Raw genomic sequence first — 13,749 nt, 5'->3', positions numbered from 1 at the left:
GTGGCAGTGAAAACCTGCTGTAGGCCTACCTGTGTGTGATGATTCAGCAATATGATGTATATAAACAACAGCCGGTTTCCAGGTAAAATAATATGTATGCTAATACTGTGTGTTAATACTATTTTGTCTGTAGTAAGATTGTGATTACCTATATGGAGGATACAAGGGTCACAAAAACAAATGTTTCAGTTTGGCACGTGCAGGTGCAGGTTGGGCGCGTCCTTAAGAGCTGCATTAGATCTTTCTCATACACTATACTTTCTGGTGTTGTACAGTGGTAGATAAACACTGCTGGGTCCTGCTTGTCCACATAGGGATTGTAGCCATAGTTCTGGTTGATAGCCATCTTCACCTTTTACTCTGTAAAAGCATAACTAAAATTTCTAAAATAGAAAATTCAGCATACATTTAGCAGAGCTGATGGATAGCTAACTGGAGGGGTCTGCTCCTTCTAGTTTGAACACATTGTTAGAAAAATTACCAGTGGTAATTTCTATAACAGCACTACATTATCCAGTTTTGAAGATAGGCGCCCCAGAACTACACAGTGTTGTAGTGCTATTTCTGGAAGTGTGTGTGTGTGTGTGTGTGTGTGTGTGTGTGTGTGTGTGTGTGTGTGTGTGTGTGTGTGTGTGGGGGGGGGGGGCGCACTACGTTATGACTATGATTATATTGTGTAGACAGTGCCTACATTTGGTTTATCATCCCTGCACCCACCCACACACACCCCACACACAGTACTGAAGCCTACCTTTCATGGTCCTCTTGTGTCACATCAGGCACATAGGTAGCTCTGACACACCAGGTCGGTCAGCTTATTGAATCAATGCACAACAAGAAAAACGGAAGCGAGGAAAGATAGCAAACAACTAAAGTCTAGAGGGCATCTCATCTCATCGGATTAATCCAATACACGATAGGGCTGTCAAAATTAAGGCCCCGATGGTGTACACCCGCAGGATGTGTTCATCAGAGAGAGAGAGAGAGAGAGAGAGAGAGAGACAAAGCCCATCGTATACTCCATGTAGTTGCTGAAGCAGTCCACTGTAAAATGCCGTGTGTATAGTTTGGAGCTGTTACAGATACCACTTTCCTCATAGTGAACAAATTCTAGCCAGCGGGCCCCTAGTCTCGCATTGCCAGACCTTCCCCCACAGCGCTGCGATGGAGGGTCTTGCTAGTCCACAAAGCAATCCGGGATGGGAGAACAACATGCTCTGGTTTATTGGCATTTATTTAAACCAATCACAATCGTCTTGGGCAGCGCTAAGCGGCGAGTGGAGCCACGGTGCCGCTGCAAAATAACCTCGGGAAGGAACTTGTTTTGGTGGAACGTGTACGTTCAAAGGTTGTTTGAGTGCAAACTGAGCAATACATACCACCATCCTTGTCTTCCTCCACCCAGGGGTACTGTGTTTTCCATGACACTAGGAACACCCTATTTTAATATTAAAATCTTTAAAATGTTCGGTAACACTTTACTTGAAGGTATCTACATAAGAGTGACATGACACTGTCATGACACATGAACCCTAACCCTAACTCTAACCCTAACCCTAACTTGTCATGACAAAAACCTAATGACACTTACAAAAAGAAGTGTTATGTCATAAACGTTTATGACTTGTTTATAATGTTTATGACACTTTCATGACAGTGTCATGTAGATATCTTCAAGTAAAGTTTACACAACATTACCCAAATGTTCTAACAAGAAAATCTTGTTCTTTTTAGATTATTTTTTGGGCATTTTTGGGCCTTTATTGACAGGACAGCTGAAGAAAAGAAAGGGGAAAGAGGGGGGATGACATGCAGCAAGGACCTCTATATATGGGCGCCCGCTCTACCAACTGAGCTATCCGGGCGCCCATCAATCAGTTCTTAGTTGTTTGGTTGAATCATTACAATGTATATATGTTGCCAATTGGGGCGAGTACAACTTGGATCTATTAGGAAAAAATGTTAACTTGGACACTGATTTTAGGGAAATGGAACCATTTGAGAATACAAAGACATGGATTTGATGTATTTTTTGGAATATATTTTAAAGTAGGTGAACAATATGACAAATTTACTGCTGCTAACAGGCTACTTCAAAAAATGAAATATTGTAACTTGTGGCATAGTGTACATATTCAGAGCTACATTGGCAACATTTTCAGCTTAAATATAAGAAAGGTTGTGCCAGCAATACAGTTCTGTCTTTATTCCTGACAGACCCACTGTTATTACCTCACACTGCTCTGCACAATTCCTATTGCACAATCACATTATCTCCAAACTCTTGTCACTGTGATGTCTTGCATGCGCTATATGAGTCATTACAATGGAGCAGCACATCAACCTTCATAAGCAGCTCTGTCCACAGCTGTATGGTGAGTTCAAGTTAAACAGTAAATCAACGCTGAAGCAAATAGGGCAGAGAACTTGTGCTGCACTGCTCTGTGTGGGCTGGAACTTTCCAGTATATTGTACAGCTGGCTGCTCCCCAATCACTGGTGTTTGCGGTCTGCTGCAGGCACATGCACATATAGACATCAAAAGGGGATTGAGCACCTGCCATTTTTCTTCCTCGAGAGAAAGTGCCCTTTTTTCTAGATGCATGTTTTTTTTTATTAATAAATATAGCCTGTTTGCACACAGCTTCCCTGTCAAACAAATATATTTATTGAAGTAAAAAATCTAAATATCAGTTCGGGAGATTAGACTTTGTCGATGACAAAGTCTAATCTTCCGAACTGATATTTAGATTTAGATTTTAGACTAAAAATAGTTTTTAGATTTCTCTCCCTCTCTCTCTCTCTCTGTCTCTCTCTCTCTTTCTCTCCTCAATGCTTCACCTCGCGGCGCACACACACACACACACACACACACACACACACACACACACACACACACACACACACACACACACACACACACACACACACACACAGAGGCAGGCAGGCAGGCAGACAGACAGACAGCAGTCCCTTCCAGCTCCTACCTCAGAAAGTTTTTCTTGGCTTGTGTGGAGGTGAGTGGTGACGAACAAAAGACTAAGCAGCCAGTGCCTCGAGTTTACAGCTAATTAGCTGTAAACTAAACTAAACTATAAGATAAAACAAATAGTTAAAGTGCTCATATTATGCTTTTTGGCTTTTTCCCCTTTCCTTTATTGTGTTATATATCTTTTTTGTCCAGGTTATAGGTTTACAAAGTGAAAAAGCCCAAAGTCCACCCCAAAGGGACTTACCATCTCCAACAGAAAACACTGTTCACAAACGGCTACACACTGCTCTATTGTAGTCCAGCCTTTACTTCCGTGACGAATGTGCGTCACTTTGTAACACACGTTATAATGCTCACCTCATACTCTGCTTCTGATTAGGGTAGTAGTCCTACCTAGCAACTGAGCATGTGCGACTCCCAACAAAGATGGAATAGTGTGATGATAGTGTGATGCCTCACTCTGTAGCTAAAACAGAGAGCTCAACACACAGGGTGAAAAGAGGAGCTGCAGCAATGTGCAGTACGATATATTCTTGAAACTAGTAGCATAGTAAATATGCACATTGTGGCAGAGTTTCCTTTGCTGTTTGTGATTAACCTGGTGAATACTAAAAAATCTCTGTGGGAACTGATTATTTTGTTGAGTATTTATTAAATCTATTAAACAATTGCGTAAGGGAAATAAGATAAATTGGTAAGGTGTAAGGAGTTGTGTTAATATATTTAATGTTATGTTTAAATTTCACTATTAGGCCTTTTTTTTTCCTTGAGCCCCTGCCGCCCAAAATGTCTGTGCACGTCCCTGGTCTGCTGTCAAGGCCAACATAACTGGTTTTAAGTCAAATTGGGTAGAGCATTTTACACAGGTCAAAGTATGTATTTTTATGAAAACTCTCACCAGAGCTAATGTCAGATATTTGTAAATCCCCAACAGGATGGCCGTGTGTCCTTCATAGGCCACCAGCTGGGCGGTGTGTCCTTCTCGGCCAACAGCCGCGACCAGCAGGTCAAGTTTGCCCGCGCTGTCCAGATCACCTACTACCTCCGCAACCATGGACCGGTGGTGCAGGATGCCATCGCCGAACGCTGGGAGAATGAGTTCTGCACCCTGGTCAGCCGGCTGTCCACGGCCGAGGCGCCCCATGCGCCGGACCAGCTCCACATCCAGTCGCTCACTTCCTTCAGCCTGTGGCGGGATTTCCACCAGACGGGCGTGCTGGCCAAGGGGGAGGTGCTGGTAAGCCTGGTGCTGGTGCTCCTGGCCGCCACCATCTCCAGCTCCATGCGTGACTGCCTGAGGGGGAAGCCGTTCCTGGGCCTGCTGGGCGTGCTCACCATCTGCATCGCCAATGTGACGGCCGCAGGGATCTTCTTTATATCGGACGGGAAGTTCAACTCTACACTGCTGGGGATCCCATTCTTTGCCATGGGTGAGTTGAAGCAAGGGTCGTATGACTGAGACTGCCTGTGTGTGTGTGTGTGTGTGTGTGTGTGTGTGTGTGTGTGTGTGTGTGTGTGTGTGTGTGTGTGTGTGTGTGTGTGTGTGTATAGTGGTTGGTTAAGGGGCTTATCAGGGTTTGACACTCATATCATTGTGATGGGCTTTTTTCTCGGAGGGGATGCCGGCAGTTCATTGTAGTTCCGTGTGTGTGTTAGTGTGGACCTTGCAGCTGCATTTGTGTAGCCCATTCTTTCGTCAGGTAACTTTCTGTGATTTTTGCACAGGACAAATTCAAATGTTGTGCAACGTTTTTCATTATTTCACTGAGCTTCAAGTGATGTTATCCCCAGTGTAGTGGATTTGATAATACACTCTATTACAGTGTATATCAACCACAAGAGGAGCAACACACACATCAGACTCCCGGGAAATGGAAAAATGCTGGAACTGGTTGTTGAGTAAGCAAGGAAAGTGCTTTTTGGATAAACTGGAACTGATAAAAGTTCTGTAGTCATCAACATGTAGTAATGTGATGCACTGTAGCACGGCCTTTGTGTTCAGGGACAAGGCATTAGGGATTTCAGTGGCAAGCATGACTTATGAGGCTGAAGGTTACAGTATGGCATGGGGATGAGGTAGGGGCTTCTGAAGGAATCACAGGCTAGATCTTTTTTCACAAAAAGGCCACTTTCCTGTCAATAAAAGTAATGAATTTGGATATTAAAAAAAAGCTTTGTACATCTGGTTCCATTAATCATTAAATAAAACCCCAAAACTATATTATCATGTTTTTAGTGGTGATTAAGTAAGGGTTAATGCCCGACGAGGTGTCCATTGTTAGGTATTAATGGACAACGATGAGGCGTGAACCATCCGACAATGGACACCTCGAAGGGCATTAACCCGCTTATACCATGGTCACTTGCCAAATAACATATTTTTAAAACATTAGTTTATATTTTAATTAGTTTTACAATCGAAATCTAAAGTTTTTACAAACAATAACTCTGTTTCCCTGGTTACGCCTGACGGTTTTACTAATACCTGGAACAATCATTCCCATCCTATAAGGTTCTTATGCAATGCAAACGTTTTTCACTCCTCCAGGAAATAGGAAGGACCTTAGATACGACTTGCCTCCCTTAGCAACGGGAGATATTTATAGTCCGCTCAGCTACAAGCCAGAAAGCTAACGCTGTGCTAGCAAGATCCGAAGTCAATCACATTGTGTACAGTTGGCAATCAGTAAATATAACCACCTGACAGTATGTTGAACAACAAGACAAGCTAGCTATCCAGCCATATCATTATCCCCAAAACAATATAATGACTTTTACGAACAATTTTATCCGCGATGTGTAACGTTACTGTTGGGGGGGGGGGCGACATCCAGTGGTCTCTAGCTGGAATCATACTGACATTGCAGTTGTATGGTAGGTGGAGGGATTATATCTCCAACCTGGCCTGGGAACGCCTCAGGATCCCCCAGTCGGAGCTGGTTAATGAGGCTCGGGAATAGGAAGTTTGGGGTCCCCTGCTGGAGCTGCTGCCCCTGCGACCCGACCCCCGGATAAGCGGACGAAGATGGATGGATCTTTAACAGGGGGTCCGGGACCCTTAGGGGGTCCTCAGAGTTACTGCAGGGGGGCCTTCAAATTATTGTTAACTTTTGAAACTTTTTTCAAAAATTAAAATGTCTTAACATCAATCAAACATATTATTAGCAACTATAAATCCCCACCGATGATAACTGGCTCATAAGGTAGTCACCAAGCCCATCACAGATACAGTTCATCCTAAGGATTCACTGTGCAACATTTATGTTTAACATTAAAAGATGATTTATAAAATCATGCCAACAATTATTATTTTAATAGCTTAGTATTCTGTAGCTGCCCTACAAAACATGTAGGGCAGCTTCATTTTCTACAATATATTTAGTAGGGGGTCCCTGTTCCGTCTCTCTTTCAGTTAAGGGGTCCTTGATTTAAAAAGCGTTGAAGACTCCTGATATAGAGGATTACTGACCTGCTGGCAGCAGACTTGGGTTAGATAACTTTCTTATGAACAATTACTAATTTCTAACAGTTTGCGAGTGTAAGTGATCATTTTGTGTTTATTATAATGTAACAACAAACATCAAAAAACTTTAGTATCAGAGTAACTAGTTTAAACGTATCGTTTAGTGTGGACTTTGCGCCCTAACTTATGAGAGAACTTAAACACGGCCGGCGCAACAGGCTGCAGAATATCAAGGGATCCCATAATCGTCCCATAACCGAGTCAATACAAAAACATGAGTGGATGCAAACAGGTGAATTTTTTTGTAAGGGCGCACAAATACACACTACTGCACACTCAAGTCATGCTTTGCTGGCTAGCCCTCTCAGACTGTGTATGTACAGTAGATACAGATACATTTAATAGGATTCGGTTCAGCCATAAGGTATTGGTTTATTTTTTTAATGTGTGACTAAAATAAATCAATTATTTATTTATTTTTGATTTTCCTTTCAGTAACTTTTCTGTCAGTGCACACATTGTCTTTCTTTATGATTAACAATTTCTATTTGTGTTTTGTTTTTAAAACAACATACAAAACATACACTTTACAACATGAACATATCCCCTCCCCGCATGACCCCCCCCCCACAACTCATCATCTTAGACAAAAATGTAATAAAAGATGACATAATACCATGACATTCAAGACAATATAATAAAATAAAAACCAAATGGACAATAAACTGTAAAAGCAAATAAACATATTTGTATATGATAAAACCATAAGCACATCATTTATTACATTACATGTTACGTTACATGTCATTTAGCTGACGCTTTTATCCAAAGCGACTTACAATTAAGTGAGTTCAACCTTGAAGGTGCAAACTCCAGACAACAAGTAGTAAGTGCAAGTACATTAGCTTTAAATAGGTAATGCTACAAAGAGCCATATCAAAGTGCAGCATCAAGAAATATATATATATATATATATATATTTATCCGACGTGCAGTCGGAAGAGATGTGTTGTTAGCCTTCGGCGGAAGACGCACAGGTTTTCGGCCATCCTGATGTCAATAGGGAGCTCATTCCACCATTTAGGAGCCAGGACAGCAAACAGTCGGGATTTCGTTGAGTGATTATTATTTATTTTACGCTTCTCAACAACACACTTCCTAGGAGCCCTCCAGAAAGCGTATGTACTTTCCCCATTTTCTAGTGTAGACATCCAATCTGGCAAACTGTTTGTATGACATATTTCCAAATGTTGCAACTGTAACAATCTCAAAAGCCTCACACATTTGTAAAAAAAATGTGAAGATTATTTTAGGCCTTTATTTCCAAGCTTAGATTTGAAAGGGGAGAGAGAGGGGAAATGCCATGCAGCAAAGTGGCACAGGTTGGAGTTGAACCCGCATCCACTGCGTTGAGGATTAAGCCTCTTTATATGGGTGTGTGCTCTACCAGGTGAACTACCCGGGGAGCCCACACATTGTCTTTTTAAATGTAGAGAGGTTAAAGGTGCCACTAGCATATTTATTGACACAATTGTGTGTTTTGAAGACTGCAGATGTAATATTAGGGTTTCAGGCAGCATTGTACATGGTGGGCCCAACATTTCTTTCTCCTTCAGTATGGATTAAAGCAGATATTTCTTTAGGGGAACATAGCCAACCAGCAGTAGAGGGGCAATCGCAAACACCGACACAGATAGTTTTTTTTCAGAATTTTAAGGGGAAATATGGGTTTGAATCTGTGGTTCGGATTCTGGTTTTCTAAAAACGTATCAGTTGGTCTCACACCCTTTACTTTACAGCTATAGCTATTTCTGTACACTCCATACACGGGCTGTTGATAGAAAATAAACATGATCTGCAAAAAATGAACATATTTGCAGACTAAAAAATATTGTATCTGAATGCTCCTTTAGCATGCATTGCTTAATAAAGCAGCCTCTCTACATCAGTAAGCCAGTGTTTGTAATTATTTGGTCTAGTCAACAAACCAACCTACAGTAGGTACGTTGCCGTGAAAATTATGTCCTTTTCACAATTTAAAATGAATATTTTGCATAACAGACAAATGTTCTGTAGACTCTAACAGTAATATGTCGCACTCACTCTGTTTCTCTGCTTTATCCATTTTTTCGTCCTCTCTTTGCTTCTTAAGATATACTTTGTCCACTTAAACTACAGTATATCTTGTATTTCCTCCCTGTGCGTTCCTAAGGTCATTGGATCCCTGGGGCTTTGGTACAGCTCCGCTGCAGGCCGGCTGACATAACTGAAGTTTAAGTAAGACTCAGGAACAGGAGGCTGGATCAGCTCCCTGTGACCTAGAGGCTGGGGAGGAAGGTGGGATGGGGGGGGGTGGTGAGAGAGGCTAAAAAGGAGTCAAGGAGAAAAGAGCGAGGAGAAAAATGCATGTGATGTATAGGAGTGACCAAAAGGAGGGTGTAGAGGAAGAGGGAACAGACAGAGACAGATACAAAGGGGAGAGGTAGAGTAGAGGGGAAGAGAGAGAGAAAGTCACATAGAAAGGGAGAAGGTTGAGAAGGGCATAGGAGATGGAGAGGACTTGATTAAGTCTGTAATTCCATGTGACAGGACCTCAAAGGCAGCAGATGTCCACCCTCCTCCTGGGAGGTCCTGCCTGAGACACACCCCTATCACTATATCAACGCCACATCAGGGCAGACACTAAGAACTGAAAAGGATACTGATACCCAAGCTGTAATGGCAGTGTGGTGCCCCCTGCTGAGACGTTATCATTAGGGTTGATAAAAAGTAGGCCTTGAATAGTTATCTTATGAGTTTAAAATTATGGTTTTGTTTATTGTGGTATTTTATTAGCAGAAATTCTGATAAAAAAGGACAATGCCATGAACAAAGGTTTTTATTACTATTTTTGTTTTTTTTCTCCATTTTTTTACATCACGTCATATGAGGGACTTGCAGTGAAAACACACCGGGCGCGTAAGTGTCGCATATAGCCCGCAATCGTAGATACATGCCTGATCGCGCATCTGACCATTCAAACCGGGCGCGTATTTCTCCGTGCTGGTCGCAAAGCGATCCTCCTCTGCTCTCTCTCTCTTTTCAATAGAAATGGACAGGATGAGTGGGGACAACTGTGGTAATTGTAGCCTAAATGTGGCTGTGGATGTGGATGTGGATGTGTGTGTGTGTGTGTGTCACTCTCTCTGTCCGTCCGTCGTCTCTCTCCGTGTGCCTGATCGCGTGTCTCGCTGTGAGAAGTTAAGACAGCCCAAATCACCATGAACCTAGGTGTTTTATTTTGAAACGTGTTTTATTTTTGTAAAGTATCCGGCTGCACTGTGGTCTTCCTGTATGTGATTACCTGCCTGGCATGACACATTCGCTCGCGCCTCGTGCAAGAAATAGAGGTGCCGCCGAAATGATCGCTGTGAAAAAAGCTGTGCTTTGCGCTACGCGGCTTTGCGCGGCCGGTGTGTTTTCAGTTTTGTATCCTTACTGCGCACTCTGTTGTAGTAGGCTGTAGTGAGTCTACCGTAGGGATGGGTATGAGTAATAGATACATCAATCAATCAATTATCGTACCTGATGGACTTTTTCCCTAGTCGGTATTTTGTCCTTACTATCTACTACTTACTGCTATGGATTGTGTGCATGCACATGCATATGGAAAAGAACAATAAAATTCTTTAGCAGACCAGTTCGTATGTCCCATTCTTGTGAACGCAATATCTCAGGATCGCCTTGATGGATTTTCTTCAAATTTGGCACAAATGTCCACTTAAGGCCTTTACACACTGGTTGTGTGACAAATACAAAAAATGAAAAATATAGAAAGTGAGATGAGATAAAATGAGAAATATACATTAATGTCACGCATTTAGTATGACGTCATTATATGGACTGATTTTCTCACAGCACCCCCTAATCTGACTGACTTGCAGTGTACCTTCAGGTGATTGTCGCTGCACCAGGTGACAAATCTCTCCTCTACTCGTCTGTACATGTAAATATGGTCTTTAAGTGAAGACAGCATGTTTCTCACTGGAAATTATTCACTGGAATCATACATATAATGATAACTTACGTCAAAAAATAGCTTACATTTGGGGTTCAAGGTTCTTTTATTGTCACGTGCACAACAATAACAGTAGTACTTGATGGAAATGAAAACCCTAGGCATCAGGCAATGGTATTTAATACATTTTATCAAATTCCTTCAATGTAGTTTATCCTTCAATGTATTTGCTAGTTTGATGGGGTGATGGCGCAGTGGATATGACACATGGCTTTGGTGTGGGTGATCTGGGTTCAATTCCCACTGTGGTACATCAACCAATGTGTCCCTGAGCAAGACACTTAACTCCTAGTTACTCCAGAGGTGTGTTACCTCTGACATATGTAGCAATTGGATGTTGCTTTGGATAAAAGCATCAGCTAAATGACATGTAATGTACATTAATGAGTCTGATGGCTGTATTCATTCACGACATCATTTTTTTTAAATGGAAAAAGTGTCTCTTATGTGTTGTTGTTGTAGCCTTAATGTTGCTAGGCTAGTGAATGACCTCAAGTCTGTTCAGAGTGTGTTTTATAGTTAGTCAGCCCTAAACGTGTTTCATTAGCCCAGCCCTTGAGTGCCTTGTGCCTATGAGTGCTTATGAGGACATTAAAACTGCCTCACAAAAATGTGTCATATCAGATGTAGGGATGTCACGATCGCAAAAATCTAGTAGTCGGTACTGATATAAACATTTGAAAATTATAAAAAAACACAACAACAGTGGCAACTATGGATGTCACAAGACCAGAAATTGACAGTTAGCTAGTAGCTGGTCTGCAGCTTAGACACAACCTAGCACTATGGTCTCCGATGCTGACGGAATAACAACACAGATGAGACTAAATGCTGCGTTTATTTTAAAACTGGTAAACCACGTGGTGCATTCAAAGTTATTGTACCCTTTTCTCATCTGTTTTTGTTGTTTAACTGCAATTTACAGGTGACATAAGTTATTATTGTTATAAGTTATGGTTATTACATTATTTATGAATCATTTAAATTCCCCCCTTTTTTGTGCTGATTTGAAAATTGATCCGATCTGTGACTCAAAACCATGATCCGATCTGAACCGCGAGTTTTGTGATCCGTTGCACCCCTAGTATTTCACGATGATTAAATGACTTGTTAAATTGTTTATGTAAATGGAGTCTGGTTGGTTTGGCGATTTTGGGGCTGTTAATGTTAAAAAAGGATCTTGCTCTTTAACAAAAAGGTTGACCACTGTAGGGATCCTTTGTCATTACTTAGATTCCTCATTGGGGTGATAGAAACTACACACTTTAGCTTTAAAAGTTGCTCTTTAATTAACTTTTTCCAGTTTATATTCATTGTCAGTTAGTTGGCGTTAAAAGGCTTTTAATCAAAATTTTTGGGGGAGGAATATTTTAACTTCACTGTTATCCTTTGTGCTAGTATCTGTTATATATATATATATATATATATATATATATATATATATATATATATATATATATATATATATATATATATATATCTGTTGGTCACAATCAGGCCTGCCATCAATGGACAGATGACCCATGCGAAAACTATGGTGCTGGAATGGGTTGGATGAAGATTTTGTCCCCGTCCATAATTTCTGACAGCGGGCCTGGCTACAATGCTAACAACCATCTTTGCTAAAGCAGAGGTACACACAGTAATTTTGCAGTTATATGATTCATCATGCTGCTTATATACCAGCCTAATTACCAGCCTGTAGACCTACTTATCTTATCTGAATATAGTCCCCTGGCTTTTTAGCTTGTTCTGGCTCCCTTCATCTCCTCCGTGGAGACTACAATGATACTTGGGATCATAGAGTGCTATTTAAAGCCACTATGTGTAGAATTATTATGTTATCATAGAACCTTTTGTCATAATTGTGGTGGTAAAGGCTTATGTTTGTAGAAAACAATAAATGCCACAGTGTCTTTTTAAATACCTCCACTAAATGTGACACTTAAATGTGACCTGAATCACTGACTAATATTAAATAGCATGTTTATTTATTTAGCAGCTTTCAAGAGCAGACGTCAGAAAGTGCTTCACAACTAAAGACACTAAAAAACTGAACAAAAACAAGTCTTAACAAATTAGAGCTGTCAATCTTCCTCTGTAATACCATTCAAATTTGTTATTTTTTTTAAAAATATTCGGATATTTGAATAATTAATGCTCAAATGCAGCCTGTTATTAATATTTTTAGTTTACTTATTTCAAAAAGGGACAGTGTATATTAATGAACATTTTGAAGAATGTAAATATACAGGATTATAGCCAAAGGCTAATTTCCATCCTTAGTCCCTGACATGTTGATTGTCCCTATAAGTTAAGTTAAATAAATAAAACAAATCAGAGTAAAATATCACAATAAAAAATCACTTAAATTACAGATCAACAACAGAGGACAAATTACTACACCACTCAGGCTCATGCATTGTCAGTGCCACTGTGCATGTGGTTGTTGTTACATGTTGTTACACTGTCCACTAGAGGGACTTCAAACATTAGCCTGGCCTTGAGGGGGACCTACGTCATGGCGCATTGCATTTCTTGCACACCACTTTGTTTACATTAATTTTCCACCATGATCACACAGCGAGAAACACGAACAACAAGCAACACAGTTAGAAAACAAGAACGAGCTAACTAATGATAACATAAGCATTTTGGCTCGGTGGATGTGGATTTTAAACTCATGTTAAAACTATTTCCTACCCTTCTTCGGCTTTCCAGCTGCAGCCTGTCACTCCCCCCTGTGCTAACGTTACTCGGTATGTAACGTTAGCTCCGTGACCTTAAGACCTCACAATGCCTTATGTTTCTCACTCCCGCTAACTTATTGTTCATCACATGTGACATTAAAATAGCATTTTCGTTATCACACGCGGGTAGGCCAAGGTGAAAAGAAGGAGATTAGCTAACGCTAGCTAATATATTTATTAAAAAATCACATTTAAATAGTAATTTCAGCATTCAAATAGTATACATTTTTTTACTATTCAAATTATATTTGACTTTCCGTACAAACCTCAAAAGCAGTCTCCTTTTGTCTTGGGTCTAGAACGAGGAACAACCAACAAATCCTAATTAGAGGACATCAGAGACCTGTTGCTGGACCTCTTTAAAGCCCCCCCCAGTGTATTTTGACATTTAAATATTTCTGAGCCAATGTTAGCTAAATATTTTTTAACAAATAACTTATTGTCTTCTCAAAGTTAAAAAAAAGAAGGTTGTTGCTTAAATTGGAATA

General features: G+C 40.7%; 1 protein-coding gene across 1 annotated transcript in view; it reads left to right on the top strand.

Moving 5' to 3' along the window:
* The window catches only part of ptchd4 (patched domain containing 4), a 65,331-nt gene that overhangs the window by 22,673 nt on the left and 28,909 nt on the right, over positions 1–13,749 (top strand). The window contains exon 2 of the mRNA XM_078275281.1: positions 3,926–4,421. Within this exon, the coding sequence (XP_078131407.1) occupies positions 3,926–4,421 (496 nt within the window). The remainder of the gene's footprint in view (positions 1–3,925; positions 4,422–13,749) is intronic.

The sequence above is a fragment of the Sander vitreus genome, chromosome 18 (genome assembly GCF_031162955.1).
Source record: "Sander vitreus isolate 19-12246 chromosome 18, sanVit1, whole genome shotgun sequence".
In the NCBI taxonomy this organism is placed as follows: domain Eukaryota; kingdom Metazoa; phylum Chordata; class Actinopteri; order Perciformes; family Percidae; genus Sander; species Sander vitreus.
Note: the sequence above shows the minus strand (reverse complement) of the source record. Positions and strands in the feature narration are given on the sequence as shown.